General features: G+C 47.1%; 2 protein-coding genes and 1 long non-coding RNA gene across 4 annotated transcripts in view; 2 read left to right on the top strand and 1 right to left on the bottom strand.

Annotated features, from left to right (window-relative positions):
• The window catches only part of CRLS1 (cardiolipin synthase 1), a 28,607-nt gene extending 20,176 nt beyond the window's left edge, over positions 1–8,431 (top strand). For both annotated transcript variants that reach the window (XM_079784407.1, XM_079784408.1), the window contains exons 6-7: positions 353–444; positions 2,796–8,431. In XM_079784407.1, coding sequence (XP_079640533.1) covers positions 353–444; positions 2,796–2,883 — 180 coding nt within the window. In that variant the 3' untranslated portion in view covers positions 2,884–8,431. The remainder of the gene's footprint in view (positions 1–352; positions 445–2,795) is intronic.
• Positions 8,432–10,431: 2,000 nt separating this feature from the next.
• Positions 10,432–18,534, bottom strand: LRRN4 (leucine rich repeat neuronal 4). The gene is made up of 5 exons (XM_079784398.1): positions 18,321–18,534; positions 16,678–17,317; positions 15,348–15,552; positions 13,679–13,816; positions 10,432–12,335 (listed from the first exon to the last, which is right to left on the bottom strand). Exons 2-5 carry the CDS (start codon positions 17,306–17,308, stop codon positions 11,120–11,122), a joined length of 2,190 nt encoding a protein of 729 aa, XP_079640524.1. The 5' UTR covers positions 17,309–17,317; positions 18,321–18,534; the 3' UTR covers positions 10,432–11,119.
• Positions 18,535–18,713: 179 nt separating this feature from the next.
• The window catches only part of LOC307107272, a 29,448-nt gene continuing 24,704 nt past the window's right edge, over positions 18,714–23,457 (top strand). Inside the window, exon 1 of the long non-coding RNA XR_013814209.1 lies at positions 18,714–18,860. This is a non-coding gene — a long non-coding RNA (uncharacterized lncRNA). The remainder of the gene's footprint in view (positions 18,861–23,457) is intronic.

The raw sequence follows: 23,457 nt of genomic DNA, 5'->3' as shown, positions 1-23,457 counted from the left end.
TAATTGCATTACCTTTTCATCTGTGAAATTATTTCCGTATTCATGGGGCTGTTTTAATGGCTGAAATAAAAGGCAAAGAGCTTTGAATCATATTGAATTGCTATGGAAATTCAAGATAGTGGTACTTTCTGACAGTTGCCCTTCTCTTTGCTGTGAAGAGCAGCTGTGCAGACAAATGGGCCAGTTGGTGAAGTTCACCCCTTTGTGTGAATGCCAGCTTCTTTGGCAGGAATATTAGAACATTAAACATGTTGAGGGTATGTTGTGTTACTCTGCTTGTGAGTTTGAAACAGGATCTAGTTGGCACTGTTCATGGATGGATTTTTTTTTTTTTTTTTTTTTTTTTTTTTAGGTAAACACAGCAGTCCAGTTAATCTTGGTAGCAGCTTCTTTGGCAGCTCCGGTTTTCAATTTTGCTCATGGCTTTTATCTTCCAATACTGTGGTAAGCTAAATTTAGTATTACCCTGTGAGAATGTCAACAAAATGGCTTATTGTGGTAGTCCTAGGATTACTTTGTTCTTATAGTGTTGATTGAGCACCAATCAGGTAAAGCTATGGGCTGTATTCTATGGTTGATATTTTATTCTTAAGAAGCTTACTATAAAATATGGGGTATAGAAGTTATATTTGAGGAGTTTTCATGCAAGTTAAAGGGGATGAGAGGTACAGATGATATGTTGGGATTTCAGAGGAAGGAAGCCATTTCCAGGTGGAAAGAAGAGGGACAGCTTCAGGGATGAAGTGGCATTTGAACCATGAGGTCTGGGTGGATTTTATACAGGGAGAGACTGAGGGGAGGCCATTTTGGTGACAGGCAGACCCGGTGCAAAGCCAGGTGTAGAAGAGTGGGCAGGGAAGTGTGTCCAGCCTAGTGAAAGGGCCGTTGTGGGAGGGAAACTTGGAGAAAGGGTTTTGAATTTTATTTTATTGTGCTTATTGTAGCCTTTAAAGGTGTCAAATTCAAACTCTCAGAGTTTGGGTGTGTCACACTGATATTGAAGCACTGCATCTTAGTATACTTTTAACTCTATAATTAAAACCTTCTTGCTTGATGCAGTCTGAGCCAGAAAATGGTTGGTTAACCAGTCAGTTAAGCTAAAAAAGCTTTAGAAATTATGCACACACTAAACCTTTTCTAAAATACTAGAGGCCTGGTGCACGAAATTTGTGCACTGGGGCGGGGGCAGTGTCCCTAAGCCCAGCCTGCACCCTGTCCAGTCTGGGACTCCTCAGGGGATGTCGGACATCTCTCTCACAATCCGGGACTGCTGGCTCCTAACTACTCGCCTGCCTGATTGCCCCTAACCACTTTTGCCTGCTGGCCTGATCGCCCCCAACTGCCCTCCCCTGCCGGCCTGGTCTCCCCCAACTGCCCTCTCCTGCAGACCTGATCGCCCCCAACTGCCCTCCCCTGCCGGCCTGGTCTCCCCCAACTGCTCTCCCCTGCCAGCCTGGTCCGCCCCCAACTGCCCTCCCCTGCTGGCCTGATTGCCCCCAACTGCTCTCCCCTGATGGCCTGTTCGCCCACAACTGCCCTCCTCTGCCAGCCATCTTGTAGCGGCTATCTTGTGATGACATTGCACAAGGGCGTGATGCCACTTAGGCTTTTATTATATAGGATATGCAAGTGTACATTGATTCTGATTCATTCTACATCTTCTGAATAGGACCAACACCTTTTCTTTGAATACATCTCTGATTTTCATATTCTGCTTATTTTAAAGTGATGTCAGACTTTAAGACATTTACAAAGCAATCTGTATATAAACTTTCTAGATTTTGTAACATTTTCTCTAGTATTTTAACAGCGACATTACCTGCTTACCTTACAGTAGTTTTTAGCAAGTTGGCTGGTTATCAAGTCTTTCCAGAGCATCCACTTAATTCTCAAAAACAGTAGCTTTTCCTACATGTATTTTTCGTTGGCTTATGTGTGAATTTAGAATATTTAACTGGCGTGAACAGCTTTGGGATCAAATAAAAATAGTCTGGATGGTCCTACACCTCACCTGCTGGAGCAGAAGTGCACAACGCACTAAGAAGTACTCTGTTGGCTGCGAGCATTCAGCAAGCCATGAGCACTACTGATGTAACTTCCAGGAGAAAATCGGTCAGTCTGCCAGTTCGCTTAAGGAAGAATCAAAAAAAGAAAACAAATTTATTTTAAATGACTCAGATTTCAAGAAATAGAGTCTAACACTCTCAGCAGCATGGAGTAGTAGAAAGGGCACACGGCTCCAGAGTTGAAGCCAGGCCAGACTCTAGTGTGGTTCCGTGGCCCTGAACAACTTCTCTGTTGCAAAAATAATATCTATATATATAAAAGCCCAATATGCAAAGTGTCCCCTCAGGAGTTTGACCGACCGGGAGTTCGATCACTTGCTATGATGTGCGCTAACCACCAGGGGCAGAACAAAGGGAGGCCCCAGCCGGCAGCTGGGGAAGGGAAACTCGGGCTGGTAGCCAGCAGCCGCTAGGGACCCTACCTGTGCATGAATTTCGTGCACTGGGCCTCTAGTGAGAATATAAGACGCCTAGAGTAATGTCTGGGGAAAAAATGACAATTGCTAGGATTATCATTATGTTCTTAGGCTCAAGAACTAGATTTGTTTGACGTTACTAATTCTAATGAGGTCTTAAGGAAAAGCAGTGCATTTAACTTTTTGTAGTTAAAAATAATTTTATACCACACAGCCTTTTTTACTTTTTAAATAATTTTAAATGTATTTTTTTATCACTCTCACAGTTACTGATCTTTACTTGACAACTAAATTTTCTTTTTTTCCATTAAAGGTGTTTTACAGCTTTCACCACGGTTGCATCAGCTTACAGTTATTATCATTACGGTCGGAAAACTGTTCAGGTGATAAATGGCAGATGAATCCGTCATCGTTAGCAAGGAAGCAATATACATCATTGGCAGCAGGGCCAGTGGAAATGTACAGGAGTCTCCCTACTTTGAAAAAGGACTTGTCAGATCAAACCATGTCATCAATATTTAATGTGCATTGAAAATAAGCTTGATCATGGGCATATGCAGAATTTCCAATGTATTTTTAAATACAAATAAAACTATCATTTAGAATTTTTTACCATAGGTTTCTTTATTAACTTAAAAGGAATCAATTCCAATTATTGTCAGTCATTTTTTAATATTTTTTTAGAAAGTAGTGTCCAGAGCATGGAAACTAGAGAATTGCCACTTCTCTTTAATAGACTTTAGATCGCTCACAATGCATTAGGGAATTTCCTAGGTTTAAATATATGTAGCCTACACAAGTTGGCTATACAACTTTAAGTTTAATTTGATCAGTATGTATATTAACAGTTAATGTGGTTAATATTCGATCATTTAAGGCTAATGACAGTAAAGGTAGCTTAGTTGTAGATGAAGTAAACTTGTAAAGAGATTATAAAGATCCAAATAGAGGGTAATGAAGTTCATGTTCGGTAGTCTTCCAACCTCTCAGGTGCCTAATAGTTTATCAGGATAACAAGTAACAGAAATAGTTGGAATAATAAAACATATCCATGAGCCTACACCTTCCAAGAGGCAGTGAATTATATCATGCCTTCCAACTGTATTTCTAACATAGCAGTGTTTGTATGATATTGGAATCTGTACTCATATGTTATGTATATAATATAAAACTGTATTTTTTAAACTTTGGGGAATATTCTTTTGTTAAGATGTTAAAAGAATAAAAAAGCTGGAAAACAATGTACCTTCATCTTGTGTTGTTTGTATAGCATATTATAGTTCTTGGTTGTGTAAGTTTTCTGATTCATAACCTTCATTCAGATACATCACTTGCATTGTAAAAATAATTGTTTTGGGACCATCTGACTTAAAAGCCCGTATTCTCACTACACCGGCATGTTTAGGAGAATGAAAGACCAAGGTCAGTGCTGTGCTTCCTCTTGTCACTGGAGGCCTGTTGCTGCATGTTGTTCCAGGTTCTAATTTCAAGTGTAATGTGGAATTATTTAGATAATGTGATTATCTAAACAGCCTGTTGAGCTGTGTTAAAATGGGAAGCTACAAGCAAAATTCATGCCTCTTAGGGGTATCCTTGTATCAGTGTGCCCCTCTGTTGCCTGCTGGCCCTGGCTTCCTTGTTCCCAAGCTAGCTGCTCAGCCACCATTGGCTTGGAGCACATTGAAGCCTGCAGGCAGGGACACTGCACTGAATTGAATGGAGGGCCTTGAGGGAAGAGAAGGGTGGTGTGTGGCTGGTTCTTTGCTTCTGGAACCTCCTATATAGTCTTAGCCTGGGAGGTGGTGAGGCTGAAGGCAGAAGTCTGGACCACCCAAGAGGCACACTGAGCATGTCTCAGCACTAGCAAAATGTGAGCACACTAAAAAGGTGTTCCAGAAAGAGAACTTGAAATAAAATAGCTATGGGAAAACTAGGATTTGCACTTCACTATGCTTATTTACAGTTTAGTTCCAAAGCTATTTGGAGTGACTTACGGGTTGCCCTCACCATCTCTTTAGAATTAAGGTTTTATTGGGTCTGGTTAACACATTGTGGACGGTTCACGAGAATTCTTGTTTTCTGTTCTAAAGCTTGTGGCCAATCACGCGAATTCTCGGCTTTTCATTGTCATTTAGAGAGAAAGAGTAACAGAAAACACATTCGATGAAGTTAAAAATTACAAAAGGAATTAAAAGTGATTAGTCTCTTGTCGTTAGCAATAAAAATAACTTTTATATCAAATTTAATATTTTAAAAGTTTTCAGTAACCATGGATAGTGACGAAGAACATGATAAAATTCTGGATATATTTGCTGACAATTTATCGTATTTGAAGTGAAAGTGATGAAAGCTTTGACAGCGGCAGTTATTCCTTCAAAAAGACGAAAAATAGTAATTTCAAGTGATTCCGAACCTGAAAATTTGAACAATTCCACATGATTTTGAGTGTAATTTGTGTCTTGGTTGCCGAGATAATGATTGGTCAAAAGAGGACTTTAAACCTAATTTGGAAAAATTTGAAGGTAATTCTGGCGTTACGATTATATCATCATTGAAGTCACCAACTTGATTTTTGATGACGATCTGTTTAAACTATTTTGTCATCAATCGAACATATAACCAAAATTTGGGAAAGCACAAAATTTCGAAAGCAATAAAGTGGTCTACTGTTACTCCAACAGATATAAAAAAATGTTTAGGACTTACAGTGCTAATGGAGTGTACTTGAAAGGATACTTGGAAAGAATATTGGTCTACAAATCCAGTTCTAGCTGTTCCAATATTTCCTGAGACAATGAGTCAAAATCATTTTGAACAAATCTGGACTTATTGGAATTTCAATGACAATGCAAACAGGACTAAATCTTCATCCAGGCTATTTAAAATTCAATCTGTACTCGACCACTTTATGAGTAAATTTCAAAAAATATATAAACCTATGTGAGAATTATCATTAGATGAAGGCCATGATTCCCTGGAGGGGAGATCTATTTTGAACTTACAACCCAGCTAAAATTTAATTAAATACGGTTTATTTCTAAGAATGGTATGTGAGAGCAAGACTGCGTATATTTGCAATATGGAAATTTACACAGGTGAAGGAAAAAATTGAATGACTCTATTCTGGCACTACTTGGGCCGTATCTGCAATTGGAGCATCACATATACCACGATAATGATTATAATGGCGTTTCAATTGCAGAAACTTTATATAAAAAGAATTGTCCTACTAAAGTTTGCAAAATATGCAAGAGTAAGGGTAAGAGAAGAGAAACGCATTACAATTGCCAGCTTTGTTTAGTTCCACTTCCTATTACACAGTGTTTTGCAAAGTATCATACTTTAAAAAGATATTAGCTTGTAAGAACATGTAATAAATAACTTCAAAATGCAATGGGTATTTAATTTTAAAGTGTGCCTTTAACATTTATGTAAAAAGTTTTTTGTACTCGTTCAATAGAAACTTATCTGGCCCCTGGTAAAGCTAGCAATAAAACTACTAGTCCACAATGTTAATATATCTTGGCCACCTCAACCCTCAGAAAGATAGTCCAAGTCTCCTCAGGCTTTTGGACACTGAGCTGTTATAAAACATGTAAATTCTATGAGTATAGAGCACATTGGAATTGTATTAGGCATGTTTGTGTGAATATTCATGCAAACAGACTCAAAACAGCAGAAATTCATGTTGGTGCCTCCACATAACAGACTCAATTTGGTAATAAGCTTAAAAAGGCATTGGGATAACTGCATCTCTGAAAATTTTATGCTAATTAGTCATATTTTTTTATTTTGCTGTGCATTTTTTTTTCAATTTTTCATCAAAAGATAACTGGTAGATATCTTTTAAATCACTTAGTCCAGTTCTCTTGATTATATATGTTGTTTTTTTTAAAATATATTTTATTGATTTTTCAGAGAGAGGGATAGAGAGTTAGAAACATCGATGATAGAGAAACATCGATCAGCTGCCTCTTGCACAACCCCTACTGGGGATGTGCCCGCAACCAAGGTACATGCCCTTGACCGGAATCGAACCTGGGACCTTTCAGTCCGCAGGCCGACGACGCTCTATCCACCGAGCCAAACCGGTTTCGGCTCTTGATTACATATGTGATGAACCTAATGATACATCTTAGAATTTGGGGGAGTTTTTTAAAACTTCAAACATCTAGAAATACTAGTACCGTATTTTCTGGAGTATAAGATGACTGGGCGTGTAAGATTTTCCTGGGTTAAAAAGTCGTCTTACACACCGGAAAATACGGTATATATATGTATGTGTGTGTGTGTGTGTACCATATTTTCCGGCGTGTAAGACGACTTTTTAACCCAGGAAAATCTTATATGCCTAGTCATCTTATACGCTGGAAAATACGGTATATAGTACAGTTCAGTTATGCAGGTCAAACTTGAACATGCTCAGTCTCTGCAGCAGGGCTTTTGTGCTGCAGCACACTTTGGAAACAAAAGACAAATGAGAACCACACTGGATTTTTTTTTTTTTTTTTACAGTAGAAATAAATGCTGTTGTGGGTTTAATTGTGTCTCCCAAAAGGATATGTTCCAATTCTAACCCCTGGCTCCTGTGAACGTGACCTTATTTGGAAATAGGGTTTTTGCAGATGTAATCAAGTTAGGTAGGATGAGGTCATACTGAATTTGGTCAGCCTTAATCCGATGTTTACTGTCCTTGAAAGAAGAAGGACATTCGACTTCTGGGTATTTATCTGAAGGAAATGAAAGCACCACCGTCTTGAAGAGATATCTGAACCCCTATGTTTGTTGCAGCATTATTTGCAAAAGACAACCCAAGTTGTCTGTCAGTGGATGAATGGATACAGAAAACATGGAATGCTATTCAACCACAGAAAGGAAATCCTGCCTTGTGCAACAACATGGAACTTCAGGGCATCATACTAAGTGAAATAAGTCAGAGAAAGACAAGTTCTGTATGATCTCGCTTATATGTGGAATCTAAAATTTTTTTTTAAATATATATTTTATTGATTTTTTACAGAGAAGAATGGAGAGGGAGAGGAATAGAGAGTTAGAAACATCAATGAGAGAAACATCGATTCAGCTGCCTCCTACACACTCCCCACTGGGGATGTGCCTGCAACCAAGGTACATGCCCTTGACCGGAATCGAACCTGGGACCCTTCAGTCCACAAGCCAATGCTCTATCCACTGAGCCAAACTGGTTAGGGCTAAAAAATTTTTTATAGAAACAGGTTGGTGGTTCCCAGGGTGGGGGAGGTGGGAGAATGTGTGAAGCTGGTCAAGTTATAAGATGAATAAGATCAGGGAATCTAATGATTCCCAGAAGACAGCATGATGACTATAGTTAATATGTGCATTATACACATATATCAAATCACATTGTACACTTCAGTGTTTTGTGCCATGTATCTCAAAGGAGGGGGCAAATAATAGGAAAGAGGGCACTTTGGACACAATGTTGTGAGACAACAGCGGCATGTATAGGTTGGAGTGATAGATCTTCAAGCCAAAGGACACCAAGGATTGCCAGCAGCCACCAGAAGCTAGGAGAGGGGCATGGAACAATTCTCCAGGTCTCTGGAAGGAGCCAACCCTGCTGACCCCTTCATTGCTGATTTCTGGCTTGAACTATAATAATAAATTTCTGTTGTTTTAAGGCACTCGGTTTGTGGCAATTTGTTAGGCTAGCCGGAGGAAGCGACCAAATGCTAATGTAGAGAATTAAAATCTAGAAATATGACCCCCCCCTTAAATTTTATAAAATCACTTTTCTCACCCTAATCGGTTTGGCTCAGTGGATAGAGCGTCGGCCTGCGGACTCAAGGGTCCCAGGTTCAATTCCGGTCAAGGGCATGTACCTTGGTTGCGGCACATACCCAGTAAGGAGTGTGCAAGAGGCAGCTGATCGATGTTTCTCTCTCATCAATGTTTCTAACTCTCTATCTCTCTCCCTTCCTCTCTGTAAAAAATCAATAATATATATATATATATATTTTTTTTAAATATATTTTATTGATTTTTTACAGAGAGGAAGGAAGAGGGATAGAGAGCTAGAAACATCGATGAGAGAGAAACATCGACCAGCTGCCTCCTGCACACCCCCTACCGGGGATGTGCCCGCAACCAATGTACATGCCCTTGACCGGAATCGAACCTGGGACCTTTCAGTCCGCAGGCCGACGCTCTATCCACTAAGCCAAACCGGTTTTGGCAAAATATATATTTTTTAAAAATCACTTTTCTCCCTAAGATTGTATAAAAGTAAAAAGGGGTGTAGTAAGGCATATCCCACACACAGATACAAATCATGAAGGCATTGTTTAATGCAATTGGAAGGAGAGAAATGCTTTGGCCTCTAGCTAGAGCCTTGAGGTTTTCTTTTGCTCATTTTTTTTTTTTTTTTGGTTAAAAAATATGTTTTTATCAACTTTAGAGAGAGAGGAAGGGAGAGAGAGAGATAGAAACACTAATGAGAGAGACATCCATTGGCGGCTTCCTGCACGCCCCCTATTGGGGATTGAGCCCACATCCCGGGCATGTGTCCTGACCAGAAGTTGAAACCTGACCTCCTAGTTCATTAGGTTGATGCCACACTGGCCAGGCCTTTTGGTTTCTAAAAAAAGTTCCTGAAAGTGAATGCATTATGCTTACTTAAAAAAAAAAAAAAAGTTCACAATTTCTTTGCCCACTTAAGTGAAATGCCATAAACACTGGCTTTAAAAAGGACAACCTTTCTTGTGTTTCACAGATGTTCCCAGAAGACTGTTTTTTTTTTTAATTGAATGTATAGGGGTGGCATTGGTTAATGGTGTACAATTCTATAACACATCAACTGTATATTGTTTTGGGTGTTCACTATCCCAAGTCAAGTTTCCTTCCATTATCATTTACCCTCCTATATCCTCTTCTACCTCCCTTTACTCTCCTTCCCCTCTGGTAATCACGATGCTGTTGTCTGTATCTATGGGGTCTTTTTTGCTTAGTCACTTCACCCTTTTCACCCAGCCCTGCAGCCCCCCTCCCCTCTGACAGCTACCAGTCTGTTCTCTATCAATGAGTCTGTTTCTATTTTGTTTGTTAGTTTATTTTATTATATTCCACATATGAGTGAACGCATATGGTACTTGTCTTTCTCTGACTGGCTTATTTCACTTAGCATAATACTCTCCAGGTCCAATCATGCCGACCCAAAAGATAAGATTTCCTTATTTTTAATGGCCAAGTAATATTCCATTGTGTAAACATACCACAGCTTTTTTATCCACTCATCTACTAATGGGTACTTGGGATGCTTCCAAATGTTGGCTAATGTAAATAATGCTACAATGAACAAAAGACCTCGAATAGCTATAGCAATCCTAAGAAAGAAGAACAAAGTTGGAGGAATCATGCTACCTGATATCAAAGTATATTACAAGACCACAGTAATTAAAACAGCCTGCTACTGGCATAAAAACAGACATACAGATCAATGGAACAGAATAGAGAGCCCAGAAATAAATCCATGCCTTTATGGTCAATGAATATTTGACAAAGGAGTCAAAAACATTCAGTGGGGTAAAGATAGTCTATTCAATAAAAGGAGAGAAATGCTTTGGCCTTTAGCAAGAGCATTGAGGTTTTCTTTTGCTCATTTTTTTTTTTGTTAAAAAATATTTTTTAAGTGCAAAAAATATGAAACTAAAACACATTCTTACACTATACCCAAGAATAAACTCAAAATGGATAAAAGACTTAAATGTAAGTCATGAAACCATAAAAATCCTCGAGGAAAACATAGGCAGTACTATCCCGGACATTTCTCATAGCAATATTTTCCCCTGTTGGGCAAGGGGAAAAAAATAAACAACTGGGCTATATCAAACTAAAGAGTTTTTGCACAGCAAAGGGAAAAATCAGCAAAATGAAAAGACAACTACTGAACAGGAGAACATGTTCACCAGTGATACATTTGATATTTTTAATATCCAAAATTTATCAAGAACATATAAAACTCAACACCAAACAAACAATCCAATTAAAAAATGAGCAAAGGGCCTATCAAGCAAGGAGCCATATCCTGAAATGCCACGAAGAAACTCGGGAGGCCTCAGGAAACAACCAGCGCTCTTCTCCCTCACCCCAGTTCTCGGATTAAGAACCCACTGGGGTTGATTCCTTGAATAACAAACGTGTGCCTTGCCAGAGCTTGACCACGAGGGAACTTCTTTCACTTAGTATAATGCCCTCAACTTCCTAAAGCGGCTTGAGGATGTCATTTCTCATACAGTATAGGAGGCTGGATTGCAGCATTTATCTGTTCCTACTTCCACACACAATTCTGGACGCTGGGGAGCCCTGGTTGCTACTGAAAAAACAACAACACACACGAATGCCCAGCCCCAAGAGGGGTGGTTGGACGCGGGCCATCACGTTTCTGGAAACAGACCCAGCGGAGTAGCAGGGGGGAGAAGTTCCTTGGACTGAAAGACTCAACGTGGCCAGTTCCCGTGTGTGGTGGAGCAGTGCTTGGCTTCTCTGGAGTTTACAGAAGCTCACAACTGACGGGGCCCGTGCTGGACCCTCCGTATCTTCTTGTCTGCACGCCGGCAGCCAGTCCCTCAGCTCGCGTTCGGCTGGGGAGGGGAGGCTGAGCTACGTGAAGGTCTGCAGCTTCAGCGGGTAGTCGAAGGCTGGGTTCCGGTAGGCCGCCAGGTGCGCGTGGTAGCACCGCCTCCGGCCGCGCCAGCAGAGGCACGCGGACAGCACCAGGGTGCTGACCAGCAGCAGGCCGCTGGCGGCGCACAGCCCCGCGAAGACGAGCACGAAGCTGGGCTTGGTGGTGAAGGAGGCGCACGGCCCCCTCCGGCCCGAGGCCTGCGGCTGGCTCAGCCCGGCCCCGTTGGCCGCCTGGACGCACACGCGGTACGTGGTGCCCGGCGACAGCCCGTACAGCGGGTGCTGCCGAGCCGTGGCGTAGATGTCCCCCACCGCGGACTGGTTCCCCGGCCAGCCCTCCGGAGAGTAGCGGATCCGGTAGCTGCGCACCACCGAGTTGGGGGCGCACCAGTGGACAAGCGCGGACGTGTCTGTGATCTCCGACACCCGCTGCAGCTTGGGAGGGTCTGGGAGGGTGTCTTCCTGGCTGAAGCCGGGGCACTGGCACCTCAAGCGCCTCTGCAGCTCGGCGCACGGGGTCTGGAGGTGCTTGCAAGGGTGGTAATCACAGGCCACGCCCTGGGGAGGCGCACTCACCTTCTCCTTCTGCCCCTCCTTCTCCTCCTCCTCCTCCTCCTCACTGGAGTCGTCCAAAACCAAGACTGGAATTCCATCCTCGGAAGGACTTGGGTGGGGAGCCTGCGGGGTGGCCTGTGTCGTCCGGTAGTGCCGGCGGGTGCTCAGTGGGTTCCGGGAGGCAGGGACGAGCCCACGTTGTTTGCCGGTGGGCGGGATGGAGGCAGCTGAAACATGAGGGTCCAGGACAAGCGAGGCAGTAGGTTCGTGCTCTGTCCAGGCCCGGCTTGCCGCGCTGGAGTTCCTGGGACCCGCTATAGAGACGATAGTGGAGGCAGCGGCCCCCGCCCCGGCACGGCGGTGCGACCATGCGGGGGTACTCACAGGGTGGGAGGGGGCCTTGGTGACAGTCTGTCGGCCTCCCACAGCTTGAGAGGAGGGGGCTGTGCTCAGCAGCGGGGTGAAGTCACCGGGTGTAGAAGGCGCGTGGGTGGAGCCCGCAGAGGAGGGTGGGCTGGAGCCAAGGAGGGTGGTGCTTTGGTCCCGGGGGCACACACTGGGCAGCTGGGACAGCGCCAGAGGGGCGGAGAAGGCCCCGCGGGATCCTGCAGCGGGTGCGCACACCGTGTCTGCTGCCCTAGGGGAGAGGTCCACCGGTTAGAAGGTATTTGGCATGAAGGCCGCTTTCTGCGCTGGCCTTTGCAGACAATCCCTCTTGCTTAGCCTTGTCAACAGGAGCCCCATGGCGCAGGGTAGGCGCGTCACCTCCCTGACCTCAGGGTGACCTGTGGAGGAGGCTCCCCTGAAGCAGAAGAGGAAATGGAAGCTCAAGTTAGCAGGGCCAGCAAATGGCAGAGCCTAAACGTGGGCGAGCACTGCGAAGGGCAGTCCAGAATCTCTGAGTGTTCTCACCTGTCTGCCTCCTGGCCACAATGCTCATACTGGCTAACATTTTCTGAGTGCTTGCCACATGCCAGGACCTATGGTGAGCACCTTACTGTATCAGTGAATTCAATCTGCACTACCTTATGAGGTGGGCTCTATTATCCCCATTTTACAGATGAGGAGGGAGAGGCCCAGACAGGTTAAGTAATGCAACCAAAATGAACAGTGCTAAGTGGGGTGAAGTGCCTGTACTCTCAACCTCTTCATTAATACGGAGTGAGACCCTTCGCTGCAAAGGACCTGAGTGCTTGTCTTTGGAATCAACATGAAGGGGAGAAGAGGACAGACTGAGCCTCGCTTGTTTCCAGGCTTGGGTTGGAGGTGAGAAAAGAACCCCCACAGGATGGGGGGATGTCTCCCAAAGTGAGCTGGTGGAGCTGGTTTGAGGGAGGTGTTCCCAACCCACATCCTTTTCTGGTGGCCAACCTGGGCATGGCTCCCCACTGCAAAAATAGCTCTTCCAGCTAAGAGCCAACGAGAAGTCTTTGTAGGACTTCCGTCTGTCCCACAGGAGCTCTGTCAGCCCACTGGCCTTGGACTGAGTGACAGAGGAAGCCAGGCTCCATTTGGGGGATTCAGGGGAACCCAGTGGTTAAGAGCACAGTTTTGGACAAAGATAGATTCTGCTTCCTCCACCCAGAAGTTGCATGAATCTAAGCAAGTAGCTCCCCAACCTGCTCATCTACAAAATGGGGCAATGATACCACTGCTTTGGCAGAGACAAGCCAACTGTTCGTTTAGCCCATTCCTTTTTCCTACTTGGCATACAGCTAGACCACATTTTCCCAGCCTCCCTTGCAGTTAAGCGTGGATGTGAGTGGAAGTGATGAGCCCTACCTCCTGATCTGGCCCATTAAAACCTCCCACGTCTGTTCCTCCATGCCCTCTGCCCCTCTGGGCCCCTGGATGTGACTGCCCGGGGGCTATCCGCCCTGCCCTACATTGCCAACCGGCCCAGCCTGCTTATGTGAGCCAGACATCAGCTCCGGGAGGCTGACCCTCACCCCTCAGTCACCTATTTTGTAAATGTGTTACCTGCTCAGGATAGTCCTGTTTACATCCATGAGGAGCCAGGACAACTCACAGCTGCAAGTAAGGGGGTTGCCAAAGAGGTTGATGGATAGAACCTGGGAGGAATGCAGGGTCCAAGGAGGGAAGGAACTCAAGTTGCAGCTGAAATACACAGGAAATAAATTAGGGCAGCCTTTTACAATCAGGTCAAAACTATTCCCAGAGTCATAGTGATGTATGGAAACCCATTCTGTCAGGGATTAGATGATCTCACTTTGGGCAAAACTCTTAATGACCTTGGACTTTCTTTTTGTCATCATTTCACAGATGAGAAACTGCTCTATAAAGGTGGTAAGTAACTTGCCCCAACTCACACAGCTAGTAAGTCGTGGAGTCAGGATTTGAGCCCAGGCAATTTGGCTCCACATCTTATGCCTTATACACAATGTTGCATCAGTCAAAAGCTCAAAAGAAGATCTGAGACAGAGTTATCATTCATCAACATATCACCACGACCATCATTATTATCACCACCAGAGGCCCGGTGCACAACATTCATGCACTGGGGTGTCCCTCAGCCCAGCCTGCGGCCTTTCGCAGTCTGGGAGCCCTCAGGGGATGTCGCTGCTGCGGAGGTGGGAGAGGCTCCCACCACCACTGCTGTGCTCGCCAGCCGTGAGCCATCAGCCCGGCGTCTGGCTGAGCGGCGCTCCCCCTGTGAGAGTCCACTGACCACCAGGGGGCAAATCCTGCATTGAGTGTCTGCCCCCAGGTGGTCAGTGCGCATCATAGTGACCGGTCACTCCACCATTTGGTCTATTTGCATATTACCCTTTTACTATATAGGATTACCATCACTGTCACCAATACATCACATTACCAGCATCATCACAATCACCACTGCCACCATCACCAGCACTTTCATCATTACCATCGCCTTCATCACAACCACCATCATCTGCACTAATGTTATAGAGCACACACCGTGTGCCAGGCACTAAGTGCTCTGCATATTCTATCTCCTGTCCCTTTTGACAAGCCCCAAAGTGAAGTACTCTGGTTGGGTCTAGAGCTAGCAGAGAAAAGAGAGAAATGGTGACACTGAGAGTGGTGATGGGGAAAAGTGCCCACTTCCCAGGTCCCAGTATGGGTTCCCAGGAAAGGAGGTGGCCTGCGATCATCATCAAAGGGACACTGTCCTTCCTGTTAGGAGTCAGGAAGGAGGTGGATATAATGACACTTAGGACATCAACAGGCCAGAAGACACCAGCCCTGGGTCCTGACCACTAGTAGGACCTTTCTACCCTCTCATCTTTCTTTCCTAGACCTCTGGAAGAGCTGACTTCCCACATGGAGAAGCAGATGGATGAAGAAATAGAGAAGAACCTAATGCCCTCATCCCCTCTTCCACTGCAGGTTTCTCATCTGGGCTTAAAGGAAACCTTACATGCATGAGCGTTTGGGGTTTCACTATTACTCTGGACAGCACTGAGTTGCATGGTTTTCAGGCTGGATGGACTATCTGGGATCTGCCCAAGATACCATCCAAAGGATGAGGAAGAACAAAACCCCAGAGAGGACCTGAAGGAGCCACGGGAAGAAAATTAAAGTCTGGTATGCTCTATAAGATAGTTACACCTATTCAGCATAGGGGAACAGGCAAAATTCATTCATGTGACTCAGAAACACTTACTTCTGCAGCAGAAGGAGCTGTAGGTGAGGAGTGTCTTGGAAGATACGTGTCTGGACAGAGGTAAGTGCTAGGGAGTCTTGACAATCCAGTTGTTGCAGGTCAGAGGCCATCTTGAAAATGTCCCCCTCCAGGCTCCTCAGCATGGGCATCTTCCTCAGGTAGAGGGATGTGAGCTTGGGCAGGTCTTGGATCCACCTTGGCTGAACTGAAACACACAGGGGAGACTGCCCACTACCAGGAAGCCACCAACCTAGGAGGCTGGCAGGGTGTTATGGAAACACCAAGAGTGACAACATGAGTTGTGAAGGTCATTGCTGAGTATGGGCACAGTTGGAAGCTTTAGGAAGCTCAGAACTATGGGCTACATCACCTGAAAGACCAGTCCTTCCTTCCTTCTAGCTGAGACGACTGAGACCAGAGAGGAGAATGATTGGTCCAAGGCCACAGAGCTGGGAAGGGACAGGGCCAGAACTTGAACCCAGGTCACTGTCTCCAACTCCGCTGCTGCCCTACCCTCTTGTTAAACTCCACACAGAAATACCCCAAACTTCACTCCGATGGCTACCAGGAGTGGGGACCTACTTGAGAAAGGTAAGGAAGGAGGAGAGAAAGGCAAGGTGGAAGAGGCCCAGAAACCTAATTTTGTGGCTCTCCTAATACTACATGGAGAATGTGCCCCTTCCCCTCTGTGCCCAGGTCTCGCTCTTTTCTTCCTTTGTCTATGGTGGGACAGGCGATTACAGACACATGGAGTGTTTTTAAAATTAATAAAGCCAATCTTGTGAGCCAAAATCAGAACACACCAAGGACAGGAGAACTGGTATTCTCACCTCCCTCCTGTGTCTTGTTTGAAGGGTCAATAACTGCAGCAGAATTTTAGCCAACCAAGTAGAAAAGTCCCTGAATTCATCCCCAAGAGCATCAGCTGCGTCACTGAACTGCCTGTTTGATTCTGATCCGGCCAAAGCAGTGCATCCACCTCCCCATTCTACCAGCATTCCCCAGCTCTGCTGGGTCGCAGTAGAACCGCGTGGCTAAAGGGTTGGGCTCTGGACCCAGAATGCTTGGGTTTAAATTTGGAGGCACCGCTTACTGAGCTGTGAGACCTCGGGCCAGTCATTCACCTTTCTGGGCCTTGGTTTCCTCATAGGCGACACCGAGATAATAGCTCCCTCCTCTTGGGACTCAAGGAATTAACCCTTGTATGGCCCTTGGAACAGGGTGCACGTGGCTCAGGCAATCTAGGCGGGGTTATCTATGATCAGCACCGTGAGCGACCCCTCCAAGAAACTGGTCCCGCTACTGAAAACTCGGGGCGCCCAGGACTCACCCTGCTTGAGGAGCGTGCCGCTGAGGTCCAGGACCTCGAGGGAGGCCAGGGGCGCGAAGGCGGCGTCGGCGATGTCCACCTGGCCCAGCGCCGTGCAGGAGAGGTTGAGCAGGCGCAGCGCGGGGAAGCAGGCAAAGGCCTCGGGGGGCAGCGCCTGCAGGGGGTTCCCGGCGAGCTCCAGCGCGCGGAGGCTGCCCAGCGAGGGCCGGGCGCACGGAGGCAGGGCGGCCAGCCGGTTGTAGCTGAGGTCCAGCGTGTGCAGCCCCGCGGGCCAGCCGGGGTCCCAGCGCAGCGCGCCGATGCGGTTGTGGCGCAGCCTTAGCACCTGCAGCTGCGGCAGGTGGCCCAGCTCCGACGCGCTCAGGGCGCTCAGCAGGTTGTGGCTGCCGTCTAGGCTGCGCAGCGTGCGGGGCAGGCAGCCCGGCAGGCGCTCCAGGCTGCGGTTCGCCAGAGTCAAGGTCGTGGCCCCCACGGCGAAGAGGCCCTGGCAGGGCGAGCTGGTGGTGTCGTTGGCCCCGCTTCCCCAGGCGCCCAGCTGAATGAGTCGGAAAAGAGGGACCCTCTCCTGGGGAGGCTCTGCCAGGCTCAGGTGCAGCGCTGTCGGCAGCAGCAGCAGCAGGGCCAACCACATGGTGCGTGGCTGAGGAGAGAATAACGTGACAGAGCATTAAATCCCGAAGAAACACCCCGAAAGAAGGGTAAGTGTGCCCCTACCACCGGGCTTGGAGGAGGAGCACACGTCCTGGGCGGTCCCCAGCATTACTAGGTGTGCAGTGACTTTGCCCCTGTCATCTCCCCCAGCTGCACGGTGCACCTCCTGCTCTTCCTTCTCCCAGCCATGCTCTTCCCTCTAATTCCCTCTCATTCTGTGGATGCTAACCCACACGGACCTCCCGCAGAAGGCCTCTCTCATCTGCCCCATTTGGGCCTGAACCTCCCAGTAACCCCATAACCCCATCCCATGAGCTTCTGGAGGGAAGGGAACTTGCCCTTTATCGCTGTCAACTCCCCAGGTGCACAGACGCTGCTACAAAAATGCCCATTAATAATGAGCATGGGACTTGAGGAAGATTTTGTCAGTCCCAGCAAAACTCAATTGCCCCCATTTTCCCCTTAGAATTGCCCAGCCTCAGAGGTGAGTCCTGGTTTGCATGCGACCCGGTTTGCAGGTCACATTTTAAAATAAGTTCTAGGGTCTCTTTCATGGGAGGGCCCTCAGGGTTGCCGTCTGGGAAGCAAGGAGCCCCCGGACAGCTGCGATACTTGGAACCTGAATCAAGCTTTTTCTGGTCCCTTCTTGGTCCCAACAAAAGCCAAGGCTCCTGAGGTCAGCTATGCCCAGGGGGGAATGGCTGAGAGTCACCAGGAGTTTCTGGAGTACCCAGGATTGCACAGGGCAACTGGGAGATCAGGTAGGGGGTACATCAAGCAAAGCTACTTCCAATCGAGCCTTGGCCTTGACGTCACTCCTTGATACTCCCCCATTTCTGTAGCTGTGTGTTCCTGCCCCAGCTACTCTGCTGACCACTAGGTCTCTAAGCAACCATCCAGACCTCCCTCTTGCTATTTTGGAGTCCAAGCAGTGAGAAAGAGCTGGAAACTGAGGCCAGTAACCCAGGCCTCCAGCAGCGTGTCATACTCACCGGAAGCTGTCCTTTTGGAGTGTGGCACTTGCCCTTTTGTAGTCTTCACTGTTGTCTTATAGATCCCAGGAGCCAGTGACTTACACAGCAGCTCAACTCTGAATTCCAGAGGGAGGCCTATTTCCCAGATGCCCCTGCCCCTGCCCCCACCTGCCGCAGTCACTGAGAGGGCCTGAGATATCTGGGTCCCTGCACGCCTCTCCTTCCTCACTTTGTGGTCTTTAGCCAACACCCTCAGTGCCTGTCTCCTCCTCCCACTCTGGGACTGGACCTGCCCCTTTCCAGGCCTGGTTCCTCCTCCTAGCCCTCCCCCCTCTTCATCTCACCTTACACTTGCCTTTCCAGGCCTGAGAAACAGAGGAAGTCAGCTCTCCCTGCCAAGGTGAGGGCTGAGGGCTGATGGGCGCAGTGAGGCAGAAGTGACACTGTCACCTTCCAGGAATCTGATCCTCCTGATAGGTGGTTTCCACTTCCTGGGATGCTTGGAGGATGAATGGCGAGCTGGTATGCAGAGGAAGCCCTGTGGCCCAAAGGAGGAAGGTACTCTAGTCCATAGGAAGGCCTGCAGAGATTTAAAGGGAAAGTGGCCAGAGGGGTCTTCCGAGGAGTCTGGGAGCAGGGGCAGGCTCAAACCAGATCCAGGCGTCTCCAGGAAGAGTTAGTTTGGTTTCTATGGGACCCAGTTCAGTGACAGCGTGGAGGTTTGTTTCTCCTAAGAAATGGGAAAGATAAAGAGGGTAGAAATGCAGAAAGAACATTTCTGCCTCATGGCGGGGGTCTCTGATCCCCGTGACCAAGAGCCCCAGGTCTCCCTGAAGCCCTGGTGACACGGCATGAGCTTGTTTAGAGCAGACAATGCCTTGCTCCCCCTGAGTTCCGAGACTGGTCATTTTGTCTGAGGGCCTTTGATCTGCACATCCCAGCCCCCCAGGCCCAGGGTTAATCATCCCCGAGTTGTGTACACAGACTCTGAGACCAGAGCTGCAGGGATCTTCGTCCTGACAGCTCTTATCTGAGCAGCCCTGAGGAAATACAGGACACCTCGGAACTGCAGAGGGGGTTAATTGGGTAATTGCACACCCCAGGCATCTCCTTTCTTGGCCTTCTCCACCCAAAGCCTTAAAACTATCCTTGAGGCCTACGTGCCAGCAGGGGCCTTGCTGCTCAGTTGCTTGGAAACAGAGAACAGACTCAGAATCTCAGAGGGAAGGGGTTGGGGGAGGGGAGGAAGAGATTAGCCAAAGAATTTATATGCATATATGCATCGCCCATGAACACAGTCAGTAGGGTGGTGAAGGCCTGGGGCGGGAACTGAATTGGGGGTGGAGGGGATGAGGAAAAGGGGGGACATTTGTAATACTTTCAATAATAAAGAGTTTTTTAAAAAGAAGTATTCCTTCATAGGGCCCAGGCCTGTTCTGGACAAACCCTGTCTGGGGCAGCACAGTCAGCACACAGGGAGCCCAGGCCCCAGAGGTAGAAACTCTGTGCCATGGATGACACAGGAGGCCAAGTGGGAGGGAGAAGTCAAGGGTATGGTGGGAAGGTTGAGGGGACCAGTGTGTGGGCCAGTGGATGGGCTCAGGTGAGGCCCTGACCTCTGCCTTTGCTTGGTTCACTGGGCACAGAGAGCACCCAGCAGTCAATTAAAACATCAGCTTCTCTCAGCTGGCGATGGACCACCTGAGGCCAGCAGGGTTTGGGGAGATCAGGCAGGGCTGCCCAGGTGAGAGCGAGCCACACCCACCTGTTTGAACCGAGGCCCTGAGGAGGAAGTAAGTTGGCCCTCCATAGAGGGCTGTCAAAGGGAACCCAGGGAGAAATGTGGGGTGCTCCTCTGTCACCAGTAGGGGGTCTGGAGAGGCCCTGGTTCATTGTCCTGCACTTGCCCAGAGCCCCAGGCCCTCTGACCAACTTCTTGTCTCTGCTGCTTGCTGCCTGTCTCACCAATGGTGGCAAGGACCTGGACTAGTCTGGATCTCCCATGAAGAGGAGCACTGGTCAGGCTTTGGGGAAGGTGGGAGGTGGGCTCCCTCCCCAGAGACACACATTTAAGTCTTTGCCCCATATTTTTCCCAGACCTCTAGACCTTGGCAGGGTGGCACCAACAGGAGTCAGGGGGTGGGGCTGCCGACCATTCCCCTTTTTATTATCTATCTATCTATCTATCTATCTATCTATCTATCTATCTATCTATCCATCCTCACTCTTTTTTCCATTGATTTTTAGAGAGAGTAGAAGGGAGAGGGAGAGATGGAGAAAGAGAAATATCAATATGAGAGAGACATATCTACTGGTTGCCTCCTGCACACACCCCGACCAGGCCGGGAAACCTGCAACTGAGGTACGTGCCCTTGACCGGAATTGAATCCGGGACTCTTCAGTCTGCTTTATCCACTGAGTCAAACCAGCTAGGGCCATCCCCCTTTTTAAATTGAGTACTTACGACTCAGAGCCCAACACCATAAGCATTACCATATTGATTCCTTACAGGTTCTGACTATTATCCCCATGCTACAGATAAAGAAACAGAGGCTCACACAGGCTGACCAGTTAGTTTGTAATTAGTCTGTTTGCTTAATCACTGCTTTTACGTTGCCTTCCATAGGCTTCAACATTTCACACTGCAATATTCCCCTTAAGCCCAAGAGAAAACCTTTCCCAAATATTTAGATCCCAAGAATTGTGGAGAGAGGGGAGGGAAGACACTGCAGGTGTGTTAATGAGCAGGTCACTCAATCCTGCGGGGACCCTCTGAGAAACTGCGGATCATACCTGAGGATTGTTTTTGTATTTACCCACCAGCTCTGCTTCTCCTTGGCTTGCCCTTCCTGTGGCTTTAACTCCCTGGAGTGCCTGGCTTGCTCTGAGCATGGATCAAGCTACTCCAGGGAGGTCTAAGGGGACAGGCACCAAGAGCATCTGTTTAGCATCCTTCAAGGTTTTGCCCAAGCCCTGGCAGGTGTGGCTCAGTTGGTTGGACGTTGACCTGTGCACTGAAAGGTTGCTGGTTTGATTCCCGGTTAGGGCACATGCCTGGGTTTCAGAAGCAGCTTGTGGATGTTCCGCTCTCACATTGATGTTTCTCTCTCTCCCTCTCCCTTCCTCTCTCTCTCTAAAATTCAATTAAAATATATATATATATATATATATATATATATATATATATATATATATATATATATATAAAGATTTTTGCCAAAGCAGGCCCTCCTTTGGTGTTCTCTCCCAGGTCACTCAGGCTAACTGCCATCAGGTAAATTGACATGACCCCTAATGTAGGACTAACTTCCCGAGAACTGGGCCATGTTATTATCCTTGGTAGCCCAGATGCCCATGGTGGAGTCTGGCACTCAGGACAAATGTTCAAAAATTAATGGGAAGAGTACATGGTGAGTCAGAATGTCCTCCATGGTGCCCTGAAGTGTATGGGGCAGGACTCAAAACAGTAAACATTAAATTCAAATGCCTGAGATTTGAACATCCAAGCCTTGAGAAGTGCTCAATGAGGGTGAGCTGGAGGGCATGGTGGGTGGGGGTGGGGGTGGGGGCAGAGGTGGAAGGAGAGAAGTTTCTAAGCCAGATTCCCAACACTCTCATGGATCTTTTGGGGTAAGATCTCTTGGAAGATCACAAGGTTAGAGTGTTAGGAAAACCATAGCCTGCTGAAGGGAGGGTGGCGGGAATGTGGGGGTGAGGAGACAAGCTAGTGATTACATACTTGGCCACATTTATTTATTTTTAAATATATTTGTATTGATTTCAGAGAGGAAGGGAGAAGGAGAGAGAGAGAAACATCAATGATGAGACAGAATCATTGATTGGCTGCCTCCTGCATGCCCCCCACTGGGGATTGAGTCCGGAACCCAGGTGTGTGCCCTGACCAGGAATTGAACTGTGACCTCCTGGTTCATAGGTCGATGCTCAACCACTGAGCTACATCTGCCAGGCCACATTTATTTTTTGGAATTAGATTTTTAAAAAATCAGAGTCATGGATCCTTGGTCTTAGAAGTGACTTTAAAACTTGTCTGGTCCCACTCTTCCCTGCCCATTTTAGAGAGAGAAAACTGAGCCATAGAGAGGGAAGTTGGCTTATCTGAAATCATATTAGGTCGTCCCAATTACCCAGTGAGAAGAAAGGGAGGCCTAATACTCACTATTCTATTCTGGGATCTTGGCTTATTTGCACAACCGACCAGGTCTCCCCTTCCTGGCATTATTAGCACTGTGAGCCCTTTCCCACAGGTATGACTAAGTAAGTACACCTAGTGAGTGTCAGGTCCCTGGGTAGAGTTTCTAGGGATTCTGACCCCACCCCATTCCCAGAACTCTAGAAATACCCACCCCACACAGGCTGCCCCAGAGAGCCAGAATTGGTGCTTTCCAAGGGGGCCCTGTTCACAGCTCTGGCCGTCTGTCCGGGGTGGGTTGAGGGGGCTGGTGGGTTGACAGGTGCCTACTCAGCCAGTTGCCCCTGCCCTGCCCCCCAGACACCAGCTGGCTCTTCTGAGGGCCCTTCCCCTAAGTGCTGGGATTGGAATGTACAGACTTGAAGATCGCATTCTTCTCTGACACCAGCGATAAGCTGGAGGAAGGGGAGGGAACTGTGGGAGGAGACAGTACCAGGTTTTCCAGTCTCCAGGCAGCCAGCTCAGGGAATGGTATGCAGAAAAGAGGTTTTCAGGTGATGGGGACCGAGATATCTGAGTGGGCTCCGCTGACGTGGCCCACCTGCCTGTGAGGAAATGATCTTGAGGGAATAACATAGTCATGGGCTAAAACTCATGCTTATTTTCCAATTGAGGTATCACTCAACAGCAGTAAGATTTCAGCTCGAGGATTTGCAGAATACTTAAGAATTAAAAAAATACCATTTGAGATCCTTTTAAATTCTGTAGTGGAAAAGATTCAAACTGAAATGAGAGGCTGGCCTCTATCTGCCACTCTATGTTGTATATGGCTGTAGGAAGTGGGACAAGACAGTACATAGGCTGTTTTTATAAAGCAAATTTATAAAAAATCATAGAGGCGGCACAGGTATTAAAGGTCTTTAAATTGGGACAGGATATTGGGCTCACATTTAAACACTGATACTATTTTATTTGGTATAATGTCTATATATTCTTTTTAAAAAA

Source organism: Cnephaeus nilssonii (genome assembly GCF_951640355.1).
Source record: "Cnephaeus nilssonii genome assembly, chromosome: 11".
NCBI classification, from domain to species: domain Eukaryota; kingdom Metazoa; phylum Chordata; class Mammalia; order Chiroptera; family Vespertilionidae; genus Cnephaeus; species Cnephaeus nilssonii.
Note: the sequence above shows the minus strand (reverse complement) of the source record. Positions and strands in the feature narration are given on the sequence as shown.